The 15,522-nt window shown below is 44.9% G+C and overlaps 1 protein-coding gene across 2 annotated transcripts in view; it reads right to left on the bottom strand.

Annotated features, from left to right (window-relative positions):
- Positions 1-1,289: 1,289 nt before the first annotated feature.
- Positions 1,290-15,522, bottom strand: part of LOC140482740 (endothelin-1) — a 37,630-nt gene continuing 23,397 nt past the window's right edge. Inside the window, exons 3-4 of one of the 2 annotated variants that reach the window (XM_072580310.1) lie at positions 8,571-8,699; positions 1,290-5,238 (exon numbers count right to left, since the gene is read on the bottom strand). In XM_072580310.1, coding sequence (XP_072436411.1) covers positions 5,127-5,238; positions 8,571-8,699 — 241 coding nt within the window. In that variant the 3' untranslated portion in view covers positions 1,290-5,126. Of the gene's footprint in view, positions 5,242-8,570; positions 8,700-15,522 lie in introns of both variants that reach the window. The other variant, XM_072580309.1, reaches the window with a different exon arrangement.

The following is a 15,522-nucleotide window of genomic DNA, read 5'->3' as shown; positions in this document are numbered from 1 at the left end:
TTTCTATATTATCCATAATGCAGAGCAATATCAACAACACTGGTTCAATTCCTGCTCCAGCTGAAGTTACCATGAAGATTCCCCATTGTCCACCTTGCCCCTCACCTGAGGTGTGGTGACCCTCCGATTAAACCCACCACCAGTTGTCTAATGAGGAAGCAGACGGATGGTTCTCTGAGACTGTGGCAACTTTCCGTAACTGTTCTACTCTGAACTAACTGAAATTCCATTTCTTTACTATCGAAGGGATTGGAATTCTTGTCAACAGATTATAGGTTCAAGTTGCTCGGTGGGAGGTCTCGTCACATTGCCTCTGTATTTCTCATCCCTTTTTCCATATTGCGCCTTCAACAAATGCAGGGAGACTACTAAAGAGCTGATTTATTTTTGAAGTTGCTGGTCAAATGTAAAAGAATTTTAAAGATATTAAGAAAGGAGAAGTTGCATTTATATAGCAACTTTCACATCCTCAGCAAATGACCATAGGCAAATGTGTTATAATTAGAAACAAACAGTGGCTACACTTTATATGTGCACAGCAAGTAAATGAGACGAACAATCTCTGTCTCTCACAGTGTTGGTTCGAGAGTTAATACAGGTAGAAGATTCTTTATCAGAACATCCAAAAACCGTTAAGCTCCGAAATCCAAAGGTCTTTTTGTGAAGTGTTTTTCTTCTCATTTAGAAGGTTGTTTCATGAGCAAACAGTTAACCCAAGCCAACACCCTCGAGATGCGTGTCACTCAGGTGCAACGTTAGGGTGGGAAGGTGTGGCCAAGCATGTTCTTACCTGCTTCTCTGGTAAGATGTTTAAAAATTTCACCAATAAACTGTCACTTATTCTGAAAACTGAAAAGATCTGAATTCCAATAAACAGCTGGTCCCATGCATTTTGGATAAAGGATCTTCCACCCCTACTGATGAGAACACAAGGCACACTCTAAAGTGTCTTATGGTGTTGCGTCTTTCCCGCTGAGTGAGAGTGGCCAGGTTCAAGCTCCATTTGTCCTTGAGGTGTGCTTCCCGGGAAATCCAGCAAGTTGATTCAACTAACTATTAGGAAAACTCTCTCCCAGCTCCTTCAGAAACAATTTGTGTGATTTGTTTGCAAATACCTGCAAGGTCTAAGTCAGCTCCTGCGTAACATCTGATCTAACAAACAGCACATCCAGCAATGCAGCACTTGGGGAATCAGAAAGAAATAGTCATAGACACAGAAAGACCTTTGCCCTGATCGAGTGTCTACATCCGATAAATAAATAGTCCCTTTGTTTACATAGATACTTTAATCACCATTTCATCCAGGAATTACAAATATAATTAAACAAGTACAATGGGAAAAAAAATAAGGCTTTGTACAAATAAGATAAGTTTGCATTGTAAACAGTGGTTTCATAGCACTACTGAGTTGCCCTATAACTTGGGATGTGACGTCTAGTGATGGTACTTAGCTTGGAAAGTGTCCACCGAATAATGAAAAGCTGCCCCTTTATAAAACCCTTTGATTCTCAGTCAGACACTTGCCACTGAAGACAAGGAGCTGGCTGTTTAATGCTCAATGCCTTTGGGGGTGGTGGCCTTACCTATCCACCTCCCCCATCACCTCCCCCCCCCCCCCTCCATACCCCTCAGCATGCCCTCCCAGCTCAATATCTACCGGTTTAGGAAGCATGTCACCCTAGGTGGGGTGATGGACAGTGTTGGGATGGTGGGTATGGCCAACACGCGCGTTGCTGTATATTTCCATTGACACAAATAATGCCTTTGACTTCCTCGCAACGTATGGACAGGCCATTGCATGAGTCCATCTGAACAGTCGGGTTGGAGTGAGAGTGCCTCTAATGAGGATTTGATGCCACACCTCAGGCATACTGATACCCATCACGAGGACTAAGAATGTTCCGGGTTCCACCCAGGCCATTTCTTGGGAAGAGGCATCTCACCCAACAGCATAGCTAATGACCTTAAGGATTTTGCCTCACAGTCACAGAAAGACTTGCATTTTTATACAGCCTATTATAACATGTCCCAAAATGCTTTGCAGAAAATGATACACTTTTCCCTGAATTGTAAGCTGTGAAACATTTTACGGTTCGCCACCCCCCCCCCCCCCCAAATGGGTTCAACTTCTGTTAGACTCCCCTCTACTCCCCTTGGATGCATTATCAACTAATTAGGGTCGCACACAGTTTATATTGAAGTAGCACAAACATTCAACACAAAATGGCATCTTTCTAATTTCAAAATCACTTTACTGGTCGAAAGGCAGGTTTTTTGCTTACTTTCTGCTGATTGATTAGGAGGATGTGAATGCCGCTGGCTGGGCCCAGCATTTATTGCCCGTCCCTAGTTGCCCCTTGATAAGGTGGGCTAAGCTGCCTTCGTGAACCGCTGCAGTCCATGTGCTGCAGGTAAGCCCATAATGTCCTTAGGGAGGGAATTCCAGGATTTGAGTTGATTTACTATTGTCACATAAACCAAGATACAGTGAAAAATATTGTTTTGTGTGCTAAACAGGCAGATCCTACCTTAATAAGTTCATCAAGGTAATAAAATAAAATGCAGAATATAGTGTTACAGGTACAGAGAAGGTGCAGAGAAAGATCAACTCTGATAGATGAGGGGTTCAAAAGTCTGATAACAGCGGGAAGAAGCTGTTCTTGAATCTGTTGGTACGTGTTTTCAAACTTTTGTATCTTCTGCCCAATGGAAGAGGGTGGAAGAGAGTTTAACTGGGCTGGGAGGGGTCTTTGATAATGTTGGCTGTATCCCCAAGCAGTGAGAAGTGTAGATGGAATCAATGGATGGAAGGCTGGTTTTTGTAATGGACTGGACTGTGTCGTTTCTGGTGAATATTAACGCCGCAACAGTAAAGGAACAGGAACACATTTCCAAGTCATGATGGTGCATGACTTTGAAGGGAACATGTGGGTTCTTCTGAATGAGACCAATACAATGAAACTTGCACCTACAATTTACACCCCTGTCATATCCTCACCATTAATTAATTTGATAAGCAGTAACAGGTGTGATTATGGTGGGACCACACTGTGGAAGGGTATGGTATATTTGGCCAGTGGTCAATGAGGAAAATAAAACCCTCTGCCCAGGAGTTCTCACCAACATCCCCACCCTCAGTTCGGCTTCAGTGAGAGGACAACAATCAGAAACCAGCCACATGCATGTTTATATGCATGTGTATCTGCGTGTGTCTGTGTATATGTCTCTGTGTACCTGCCTGCATGTATCTGTTTCTATGCATCTGTGTGTGTCTGTGTACCTTCCTGCGTGTGTCTGTGTGTGTCTGTGTACCTGCATGCGTGTGTCTGTGCATATGTGTCAGTGTGTGTCTGTGTACCTGCCTGCATGTGTCTGTGCATATGTGTCGGTGTGTGTCTGTGTACCTGCCTGCGTGTGTCTGTGTATATGTCTCTGTGTACCTGCCTGCATGTATCTGTTTCTATGCATCTGTGTGTGTCTGTGTACCTTCCTGCGTGTGTCAGTGTGTGTCTGTGTACCTGCCTGCATGTGTCTGTGCATATGTGTCGGTGTGTGTCTGTGTACCTGCCTGCATGTGTCTGTGCATATGTGTCGGTGTGTGTCTGTGTACCTGCCTGCGTGTGTCTGTGTCTATGTGTCTGTGTACCTGCCTGCATGTATCTGTACATATGTGTCGGTGTGTGTCTGTGTACCTGCGTGCGTGTGTGTCTGTGTATCTGTGTGCATGTGGGTCTGCGTATCTGCATGCTTGTGTGTGTCTGTGTATATGCATCTGTGTGTTCTATCCAGTATGCATGCTTGTCTGTCTGCGTGTGTCTGTTTGTGTATTGCACGTGTGTGTCTATTTGCATGCCTGTGTGTGTGCGTGGGTGTTGCGTGCATTTGCATGTTTGAGTCTGTGTGTGTGTGTATGTCTGTCAGTCCATGTGCATGTATATGTATGGGGGGAAAAGCAAAACTATTGGAAAAAAACACTAAAAATGACCCCTTCTCCACAACCTAATTGGAGGGCAAGATACTATCTTCTTGGAAATAAGCAATAAGACTGGGATTCCAACAGTAAGGATGGATTGATGAGAATGGCAACTCCTTTCTTTATGTTGTGTCACAGATCCCCAACAGCAGGTGGCGATAGTGAGGGAATCTCAAGCCATGAAGCAGACCCTCTGTTGAGGGAATGGTGCCATTGGGGGAATGAGACTTGATGGAGAGAGGGAGAGACAGTCAAAGGATTTGCTCAGCCAGATGTGAACAGGCTTAATTCCATGCAAATACAATGTTAACCTTACTTCCCCTTCATGTTTGCAAAGACCCAATGCCAGTGGAATAAAGAATCCTGCTTCATGACCTTTGGGGTGTTTGTGCGCTGAAATTGCACAAAAGTACAACGGAAGTCAATTATAATATGAATGTTGGGATTCAAACAGTGACACTACATTACATCCAGACTGTGCTGACAAAAAACGCATACAGTTTCATATTTATAACCCAGTTAAGAAGACTTGAGTAAAGATTTACCTCTTTTGAAAGCCATAACCCCTGGGCCATAAGCAAGCTCAGGATATATAGAGCCAAGTCACAATATACATAATTGACCTGTAACTTAGCGCAGTTCCCCAAGGCGATTTGCATGAGTGTACAGACTAAATTTGACTCTGGTTGATGGCTTGGCATGATGCATGTCATGGCTTCGTTTCCTCACAAGGCAGTGTTGCATCCTTGGCATATGCCAGCATTGAACCACTTGGTATTTATGGTCCTCATATTGTGCTATGAAGGCCCCTTCCTGATTTGGGGTGCTGTACTGAGGTTTGCTCTGCGGGAGATGTTCAGAGAGCATGTCTAATTGTCATGCTCTGGCCGTGAGGAGTATGGAGGAGAGAGTCTTTGTTGTGCCCGTCCATTCTGGGCACAGAGTATTGCTATGTCATTCTCTAAGATGCCATCCACAGAGCACTGAAGTCCATCCTGGCAGTGAGGCGAGGAGGTTGAGGAAGGGCTGGGTGCTTCTCCTGCCCGAGCCGCGTCACTTGGGTTGCTGCTTTGGCTTGAGATATCCCCGCAACCCCTCCCCCCATCCCCTCCCTCTGCCCCCAGGTCTTTCCAATTGCTGTATCATTTCTCCTCTAGCTTTCCAACTCCTGCAAGGGCGCTCTTTGCCCTTTCTCGCTCCGTGCTCTCCTCATGCTCTTTCCAGCTGCTTTCCGGGAAATTCCAACACCCACATCTCCAACGTGTCTGCTGCAGCGAGAACAACAACAATTCCTTACGTTTGGTCCTCAATCGCTGGCGCACTTTATAAAAATGCAAGTCTCTACCTATTTTTCTGCAGTGTCACGAACATAGATAAAAATCTCCCAAAGTGCGCCACATGAGTAAACCAAACCAAAGGTTGGGCGGAAAGAGAGAAACATTTTAGTTGGGGTAGAGAAGAGGGGGTGGGGTTAGGGTAGGAATTCCAAAGGCATTGTACGGTTGGAGACAGGATCACCAATGAACAGCACAGTGGCTCAGTGGTTAGCACTGCTGCCTCACAGTGCCAGGGCCCTGGGTTCAATTCCGCCCTGTGTAGAGTTTGCACATTTTTGCCATACGTGTGCACCGGTTTCTGGTGGGCAGGTTAGATGGATTGACTAAATTACTCCATTGTGGCCAGGGATGTGTAGGCATGGTGGATTGGCCATGGTATATGCAGGGTTACAGAGATAGGATAAGGTGGGCGGGTTGCTCTTCAGAGGGTCAGTGTAGACTCAATAGGCTGAATGGTCTGCTTCCACAGTGTGGGGATTCTATGATCCTATTCTATGGGAAAGCAATTAAAACCATGGATGCGTGAAAGGAGGAATTCAGAGATCTCTCAGGATTGTGGGGCAACTGGACATTACAGAGACAGGAAGCAATTAAAGCCATACTGGGATTGACAGGGTGAGAATTTTTAAATTGAGGCATTGCCTGACACAAAAATAGATGGGAAAGGCAGTTTGTGAGAGGAATGTAAATATTGGTAGATTAAGTAAGTGGGCAAAAAAATTGGCAAATGGAGTATAATGTGAGAAAATTTGAAGTTATTCATTTTGGAAAGGAGAATAAAAGAACAGAATATGATTTAAATGAAGAAATACTGCAGAAAGCTGCAAGACAAAATAAACACCTGCACAAGTGTACAGAACACAGAAGGCGAGCACAGAGGTACAGCAGGTAATCAGGAAGGCTAATGGAATGTTGGCCCTTCTCTCAGGGAGTGTTGGAGTATAAGAGTCTTACTGCAACTGAACAAGGGCGACCATGTCTGACGTACTGTGAGCAGTTCTGGTTCCCTTATTTAAAAGAAAGATATTATTTCATGGGAGACAATTCAGAGATGTTTCACCACAATGATCCCTGGTGTGGAGAGATTGTCTTATGAGCAAACATTAAGCAGATTGGGACTCTGCTCACTGGTGTTCAGAAGAATTAGAGGTGATCTCATTGAAACATATCAGATTCTTAAGGAGCTTAACAGGGTCAATGCTGAGAGGATGCTTCCCCCTTATGGAAGAGTCTAGGACTAGAGAGCACAGCCTCAGAATAAAGGGGCACCAATTTAAGACTGAGATGAAGAGGAATTTCTTTTCTCAGAGGGTTGAGAGTCTTTAGAACTCCTTGCCACAGAGAGCTGTGGGGACAGAGTCCTTGTGTATATTTGAGGCTGAGATAGATTTTAGATCAGTTGGGGAGTTGAGGGTTACAGGGAAATGGCAGGAAAGTGGAACGTGAGGAATGTCAGATAGGCTGTGATCCAATTGAATCGTGGTGCAGGCTGACGGAGCCAAACAGCCTATTCCTGTTTCTTAGTCTTACCGGGAGCCAGCAAGAGTGGAAGGGATGGGTGGGCAGGACTTGATGGGAGTTAAGGTACAGGGCAGCAGAGTTTTCATTGGCCTCTGGTTTATGGAGCTTTGAAGATGGAAGACGGCACAAATATGTTGGAATAGCCAAGGCTGGAGTTAACTAAGGGATGAACACTCTGCCCCCCCAAAACTATAAGAACCCTCTGTTCCTGCTCCTCAGTTGAACAGAATGGTTTTACAATCAGTGAAATGTTCTCAGCTGTGCCAATAATATATTTCCTTCCTTTGTCTCACTAACTAATGTACCATATCGAAGCTGCTCCTTCTTCACAAACCTGATAAAGAATCTGAAAATTGCTGACAGTTATTTGATATACTGTTTTCACACGATAACTGTGATCATGTGCACCTAAAAGTCAATAAATGATGGGAACCTGCAGAATGGTACATGAAGTTAGAGTGAGCTGAATGGCCTAAGTTTGTTGCAGAGTTCTGGTGCTTGTGTGTGCATGCCCATGTGTGTGTGAGACGGAGAATGTGCATATTTGCGCACGCACAGGTGTGTGTGCGCACGTGTGAGAGAGAGTGCGTGTGTGCATGTGTATGTGTGTGCACACACACGAGTGTATGTGCATGTAAGCGCACAGGTGTGTGCATGCGTGTGAGAGTGTATATGTATGCTTGCACATGTGAATGTGTGTGCGCGCGCATGTGAGATAGTGTGTGTGTATGTGCTTGGGAGAGTCTGTGTGTATGCAATTGTGCGACTGTGTGTATGCACATGTGAGCAGGTATGTGTATATGTATGCACATGAGAGACTGTGTGTATATGGTTGTGCGTGTGAGAGTGTATGCATGTACGTGTGAGAGAGCGTGTGTGTGTATCCACATGTGAGAGTGTGTGCATGTGTGTGAGAATGTGTATATGCATGTGAGAAAGGATGTGTATATATGCATGTGCGAGTGTGTGAATATATGCACAAGTGTGCATGCATGTGTGTGTGCACATGTATGTGTGAGTGAGAGAGAGTGTGTGTGTGATAGAAACAGTATTTGTGTGTGAGAAAAAGAGAGAGAGAGTGTGTATGCTCGTGTATGCGTGTGTGTGTGTGTATGTGAGTGAAAGAATGTGTGCGTGTGAGAAAGTGTGCGTGTGTGTGAGTGTGTGTTTGCATATGCATGTGTAGGAGAGTGTGTGTATGCACGTGTGAGTGAGTGTATGGCTGCACGTGTGAGCATGTGTATATATGCATGTGTGAGACAGTTTGTATGTGCATGTGTGAGAGAGTGCATGTGTATATACATGCATGCGTGAGTGTGTGTGTATGTGTGTGTGAGTGTGTGTGCACGTATACCTGTGAGGGAGAGTGTGTGTGTGTATGTATGCGTGTGAGAGAATGTGCATATGCGTGCATGTGTGAGAGTGTGAGTGCGCGTGTATGTATGCATGAGTGTGCGTGTATGCACATGTGAGTGAGAGTGTGTGCATGCATGTGTGACTGTGTGCACGTGTGAGTGCGTGAGAGTGTGTGTGTGCGTGTATTCATGTGTGAGACTGTGTGTGTGTGTGTGTGTGTGTGTGTGTGTGCCCACTTTAAGACTCTCCAGCACCAACAAGTAGTGAACTGGGGTTTTGCAATAATGTGGGTGTGGTGAGAGTGCATTGTTTCCCACAGGTTTGATCAGTGCACAGCCCACTGCAGCCTGATTGAGTTGACTGTTCTTGATTCTCAAACATACCGTGGCACTCTGCTTGGTGACTGGCAGAAGGTCCTGCACTCTGCATCCTTGCCCTTGGTGCAGAAACATCGAGTCAGTTCCCGCTTCCGAAGTTTCGCAGCATTCCCCAACCCGTATGGAACAACCTGTCTGTGAGAATGAAAATCACGGTTAGGTTTGTAAGTATACAAGTGACAGCAATGAATACTGGAGCATACACAGGTGGAGGTTCTGACTGGGATACCAGCTATGGTCTCAGTGGGCTACAGTCTACCACCTGAGTATGAAGGTTATGGCCTTATCCCAGGTGACATACTGATGCTGTACTCATGGAGTGCTGCGCTGTTGGAGATGCCATTTCAGATGGGAATGAGTGCTTGTTGGCCTTCTCCAGTGGACAGAATTGGTCGTATGTCATCGAAATTATTTTGAAGTAGAAATACATACACACAAATTACCATCACCAGAATGAGCAGTCTAGCCTTCGATTATGTTGCTAATTATGGGATCTTGCTGTGCGCTCCCCCCACCACCCAAATGGCTGCTGCATTTCCCACATTATAACCGTGACCGCTCACCCTGTCAAAAACTCATCACCGACAAAGTTCTTTGAGACAGACTCAGGTTATGACAAGCGCTCTACGAGAGTAAGGCTTACTTAGTTCTTAGTATGATCTTTAACCAAGGCGATGCATGTTGAAACAGGCAAGAAAATATGCACAGAACACATCTCTGGCTCAAAATCGCTGGCCTTGCAAGTTGAGTGAGGGAAAGAATTTGTGCTTTCTTCCCAGTGCAAAATGTGTGATTGGGTGGGACATTGGTTTCACCATCTGCTCTGTCTACTCACCCAGGCCAACCTGAACGCAGGACCTGGAATTGGACTGATATCCCCAGACATTTTAAATTCTCTCACCTCGTCTTGCGTTAGCAAGGCCAGGCCTTTTAAAAAGGGAGTCCTGCCACCTTGAACATGTTCCGGTGAACACTAAGGTATGAAAAACCCGAAGGCTAAGGCGTCAACATTACAAAGATAGAAATTGTTGGAAGTGAAACTTGTTGTTAAGTTGGTTGGGCAAAGCAAAGGATTGTGGGACCACTGCCTGTCCACCTTCTTTACCATTTTCCACTAATAGAACAAAGGGAGGACTGCAGCTGCTGGAGATCAGGGTCGAAGAGTGTAGTGCTGGAAAAGCACAGCAGGTCAGGTAGCATCCAAGGAGCAGGAGAATCAATGTTTCAGGCATAAGCCTTTGATCAGCCTCGTTCCTGATGAAGGGCTTATGCCTGAAACATTGATTCTCCTGCTCCTCAGATGCTGCCTGACCAGTTGTGCTTTTCCAGCACCACACTCTCCTACATTTTCCAATAATAGGGTTGTTGACTAACCAATTCCACTGGTCAATCTCTATCAAAAAGTGAACAACATGAAGTGTTGGTAAACACCCACTGATGAGGAATTTCAGGAACCATGAATCCAGAGCCACTCATTCATCCTAAGTCACACGTGCCACATATCATTATCACTCATGGGGTAGGTTTTAACACCTTTCTTTCCAAAATAAATCAGCTGAATTTACATTGGGTTGAATCACCAATCCCTACTTGCCTTTAGTTTGATGATATTTCAGCACAAAGAACATTGAGAAGCTGGGGAAAGGTGTGGAGAACACACACATCAGTGATTGTAGGTCACCTTGATAGTGACTGCAGAAAGACAACACAGTAAAAGGGGTGGCTCAGTGGTTAGCATTGCTGCCCCACAATGCCAGGGACCTGGATTTGATTTCACCTCGCGAGACTGTCTGTGTGGAGTTTGCACATTCTCCCTGTGTCAGCGTGGGTTTCCCCCGGGTGCTCTGGTTTCCTCCCACAGTCCAAAGGTGTGCAGGTCAGGTGGATTGGCCATGCTAAATTGTCCATAGTGTTCAGAGATGTGTAGACTAGCTGGGTTAGCCATGGGGAATATGAGATTACGGGATTGTATTAGGGTCTAGGTGGGATGCTTTTCCAAGGATTGGTGCAGACCCAATTGGCTGAATAGTCTCATTCCACACTATAGGGATTCTATGATTGAACAAGTCTTAACAAACACTTATGCTGACATTACCATTGCCCTGGAGCAGAGAGGCATTGGTTCATTCCTTGTTCAGGATTCTGCAGCATCCACCATCTAACAGGTCCTAATGAAGCAAGATGGTCGTTATGTTTCTATATGGTGTATTCTGTTTTGGCAGACTGGCCTGAATTTACTCTCTGACTCAGTGCCCAGAGTGCAAATCTGTTTTCAAACATTCAATGTAAACCCCAGAAAATTAAAACCATATGTGACCACAACACACAGCCTTGATCAACATTGCCTCAAGAAATATTGTCTGACATGCACCTACGAAGACGTGTCACTTACTCATAATGAGGAGATGAAGATTCAGACGCAAGGTTTCGCTAATTTACCACATTTTGGGCCTGATTTTCAAGGATGCATGCTTGCCCCCATTCTACAAAATGTCAACAATGTATATTGACCTCTATTTCAAAGGGAAAGGAGTGTAAAAAGAGGGATTTCTTGCTGAAACTATACAAGGCACTAGTAAGGCCACAGCTAGAACACAGTCAACAGCTTTGCTCTTCTCTTCACAGAGAGGGTGAGGACAGCAAATGCTGGAGATCAGAGTCAGAAAGTGTGGCGCTGTCTGAAAGAGTCGACTTTGACAGCATAGGCCCTTCATCAGGGATTTGCTCTTTCAGCACCATGCTTTCTAACCCCCCTCTTCTAGGGATAGTTGCACTGCCACTGGGTACAGTTCAGAGAGGGTTCATTAGGTTTTTCCCAGGTATGGAGGGATTTTCTGATGAAGAGAGATTGTGTAGGTTGGGCCTGTACTCATTGGAGTTCAGAAGAATGATAGATAATCTGAATGAAACATGTAAGTCTCTTAGGGGAGTAGACAGGGCAGATGCTAAGAAGCTGTTTCCCATTGTGGGAGAATCTAGGAGCTAAAGGCATCATCTTAGAATAAAAGGTTGTACAGAGATGAGGAGCGCTTTCTTCTCTCACAGGAATCTGTTGTGGCTAGATCATTACAGCGTATTCAAGGCTGAGAGAGATGACTTTCAATCAATCAGTGAGAGAATCGAGAGCTATGGGGGAAAACACAAGAATGTAGAGTTGAGGGTTATCAGATCAGCCATGATCCCATTGAATGGCAGAGCAGACTCAATGGGCTGAACGGCCTACTAATGAACCTACATTTATGGATCTGTCAACAATGACTATATTTCAAAGCATTTCATCCACTCTGAAGCTCTCTGTATTGTCCCGAGGCCATGAGAGGTGTGATGTATATGCAAGTCCTTCTTTAATCTTCGTTTTATTAATGTTTTCCACTTTCAAATAGTTATGCAGCTGCCTTGAAAAATCTATTTATGGGAATGAATTTTCAGCCGTTTCTGATCAGAAACTCTGGGTCACACAACACCTCCCCTCTCCCCTTTTCTTTACTTCTCTCGATGAGGAGTTGAAATTGTGGCTCTCTCGTCGGTGACTCGCACGGAAACTTGTGGTGTAGTCACAAAGACAGATTGGAACCCCTCACCAGGACATGACGACCAAGGAAGGTGTGTTCAGAATCACAGCCAAATGCACTGAGGGCCAAACACACATGAGTAGCACATCGCTGTAAGAACAGGAGAGATTCCTGGCCAACTGGGAGATGGTCAGAAAGTTCAAGCTGGCACTGCCACTGCCGATAGATTCAGGCTGCGATATGTTTGATCCCACAGCAACCTGGACACCTTGAGTAAACTGTAACACCCTCTCAGAAACCTAGAAACTTAACCCCATTTACTTTGGCAAATCCCATTTGATTTTGGTGCCTGATACCTGATAACTTTTCCAGTCGAGAGTGTGGTGCTGGAAAAGCACAGCAGGTCAGGCAGCATCCAAGGAGCAGGAGAATCGACGTTTCAGGCTGCAGTCTGGTGATTAGCGATCTTTGTTGTAGGTAACAATAGCGAGAAGGACACTTTTAATTACCTGAAATGTTACAGGGGCTGAGAGAGGGGTGCCTGGACAGAACAATGGGTCCTGGTGATACCCTGGGCCTGACTCACTGGCCTGGGAGCTGAACACAGCAGCTCCACATGTGCACAATATGTTCCTCAAACCCAAGATCCCAGTTATTGGGACCTGATGCACCTCACTCTCCCAGACTCTGCTGGGCTAGGTTTGCAGTTCCTCAAAATATTGGAGAGTAATCACAATATAACTGATGTCTTTAAGATGATTAAGGTCCTATCACACCTCTTAATTATTCTAAACTTTAATCAGTTAACTCACCAGGCCATAAGATATGATGCAGTAGACCATTCAGCCCATTGAGTCTGTTCTGCTATTCAGTGAAATCACAGCTGATCTGATAATTCTCAACTCCACTTCCTTGCCTTTTCCCCATAACCCTCAATTCCCCTACTGCCTAAAGATCTGTCTGTCCATCTCCACTTTGAATCTTCAAAACTTGAAAAAGTTTTCCAAAGATTCTTTGACAGCAACTTCCAAATCCATGACCATTCCCATCCAGAAGGAGAAGGCCTGCAGATACGTGGGAACACCACCACCTTCAAGTTCCCTACCAGCCACTCACCATCCTGACTTAGAAATATATAACCATTTCTTCACTGTCGCTAGGACAGAATCCAGGAATTCCCTCTCCAATGATATTGTGGGTCTACCTACAGCATATGGACTCATAGAATCCCTACAGTGTGGAAACAGACCATTTGGCCCAACAAGTCCACATCGTCCCCCCCACCCAAACCCATGCTCCTATCCTATTACTCTACATTTCCCCCAACTAATGCCCCTAATCTACACATCCATGAACACTACAGGGAAATTTCTCATGGTCAATCCACCTGACCTGAGCACATTTCGATTGTGGAAGGAAACCCACGCAGACACTGGGAGAATATGCAAACTCCACACAGACAGTTGCCTGAGGCGAGAATTGAACCTGGGTTGCTGGTGCTGTGAGGCGGTAGTGCTAACCACTGAGCCACTGTGCCACCCAACTGCGGCGATTCAAGGAGACAGCTCAAAACCACCTTCTCCAGGGCAACTATGGATGGACCATAAATGCTGGGCCATGCCAGTGACCCACATTCCATCCGTGAATTTTAAAAAAGTACAAAGTTCATCTCTGCAACCCTGTACTTATAAATCAAACCATTTAGAAGGAGCCCACAGACGAACTTTTAAAAACTGTGCTTCAAATAACATCATCATAACACAGTTTATGATGCACACGTTGTAAAATGGGAGGTTTCTTTTTAAAGTGATAATTATTTCAGTCATTCAGTAGTTGGCTGGGTCACCACGACTTTGCAGAGTGATTCCTAGTCAAGATTTGGAATTAACTTTGGATTCAGCATCAGAAATGTTGAATAATAATGGAACAGAAAGAATTCATTCCAGTTGTGTCTGTGGTTTGGACACGATAGTTGAGAATTGGGGGATTTCTCTGCATCATCTTGGAAACATTTACAATTCAACCTTTCAGGGATTCACAAGGGCCAGTGAATTGCATGTTGATTTGTCAATCTCTTCAGTTACATGACTGCAATAAGGTTCCAATTAGGTGTCGTGTCAGTTGTCTCCTGGTGCACCAGACCCATGTGTACAGTGCACATACTTCACTTACTAGTCTCATTCCAAAGGTCCTATGAATTGTCGCCATCATTGCTATTGTCATCACCATAATCACAGTGTGAAAGTGAGGACTGCAGATGCTGGAGATCAGAGTCTAGATCAGAGTGGTGCTGGAAAAGCACAGCAGGTCAGGCAGCATCCGAGGAGCAGGAAAATAGATGTTTCGGGCAAAAGCCCATCATCAGGAAGCCCTGATGAAGGGCTTTTTCCCAAAACGTTGATTTTCCTGTTCCTCGCATGCTGCCTGACCTGCTGTGCATCACCATCACCATGGCTACCAGCCTTGCTCCATCATCCCCATAATCATGGTAATCATGATTGCCACCATCATTACCATGACTGCCATCATTTTTACAATGTTACACTGTTCACCACCGTCGGCATGACCACCATAAAAACCATAGCTATTATAATCAACATGCCTACCAATTTCACCATGTCCATCTCCACCACACTCACAGTCACCATCATCATGATGGTCACCATCATTGCTATGGCCACTGTAATCCCCATGACAATCAACCACACCACGGCAGATAATGTTAGATGGCTAAGTACTTTCTGTTTTTGGATTATTGCTGGAAAATCAGGGCAACAATGGTCAGAACTATGGTAACTTTATGCCAATACCTCCTTTGCTGTTGGCTCGAATTGTCGCTAAACCAATAGCTCTCTTTTAAAAGAGTATGTTCCTGAATCCCTAACTCCCTCTTCTTTACTCCTTTTCATTTGGCTTCAGTCCACCGTTGTTTTCCCAACCTTTAATTCCCACTGATTACGGATGGAGACTGTTGATCAAGATCGTTGACTTGCTGGCTGAGCTGGTAAGTTATTTTGCTGATATTTTACCCCCATTCTAGGTAACATCATCAGTGTGCCTCTGTTGAAAGTTACCTAGCACAGTGATGAAATGGCTGCATACAAACTTACCAGCTCATCCCTGAAGTCAACAAGGTCATCCACCTCAGGTAAAAAATATTCTCAAATACTCTTAACTGTCAATCACCTGCCCCACGTGCCTCATGGTTCCGTCACTTTTGGTAACTTTTGAAAAGTCCAACAAATCCTGAAACGATGTCACTTTCTCATTCACCCTTCCGAAATGCATCACCTCCCATTCCTCCTCACTAAACGTCTTCTGATGTATATTTACTGCCTTGCCCTGACATTTGTAACAGTTATCCTGGCAGTCAATTATTCTGATTAATGTTAGGTCTTCTACAAATGTTCCCCGCCCCTCCCGCCTCCTTAGCCCAATGGTGATAG

The sequence above is a fragment of the Chiloscyllium punctatum genome, chromosome 11, assembly GCF_047496795.1.
Source record: "Chiloscyllium punctatum isolate Juve2018m chromosome 11, sChiPun1.3, whole genome shotgun sequence".
Taxonomy (NCBI): domain Eukaryota; kingdom Metazoa; phylum Chordata; class Chondrichthyes; order Orectolobiformes; family Hemiscylliidae; genus Chiloscyllium; species Chiloscyllium punctatum.
This window is presented reverse-complemented; position numbering and strand designations above follow the sequence as displayed.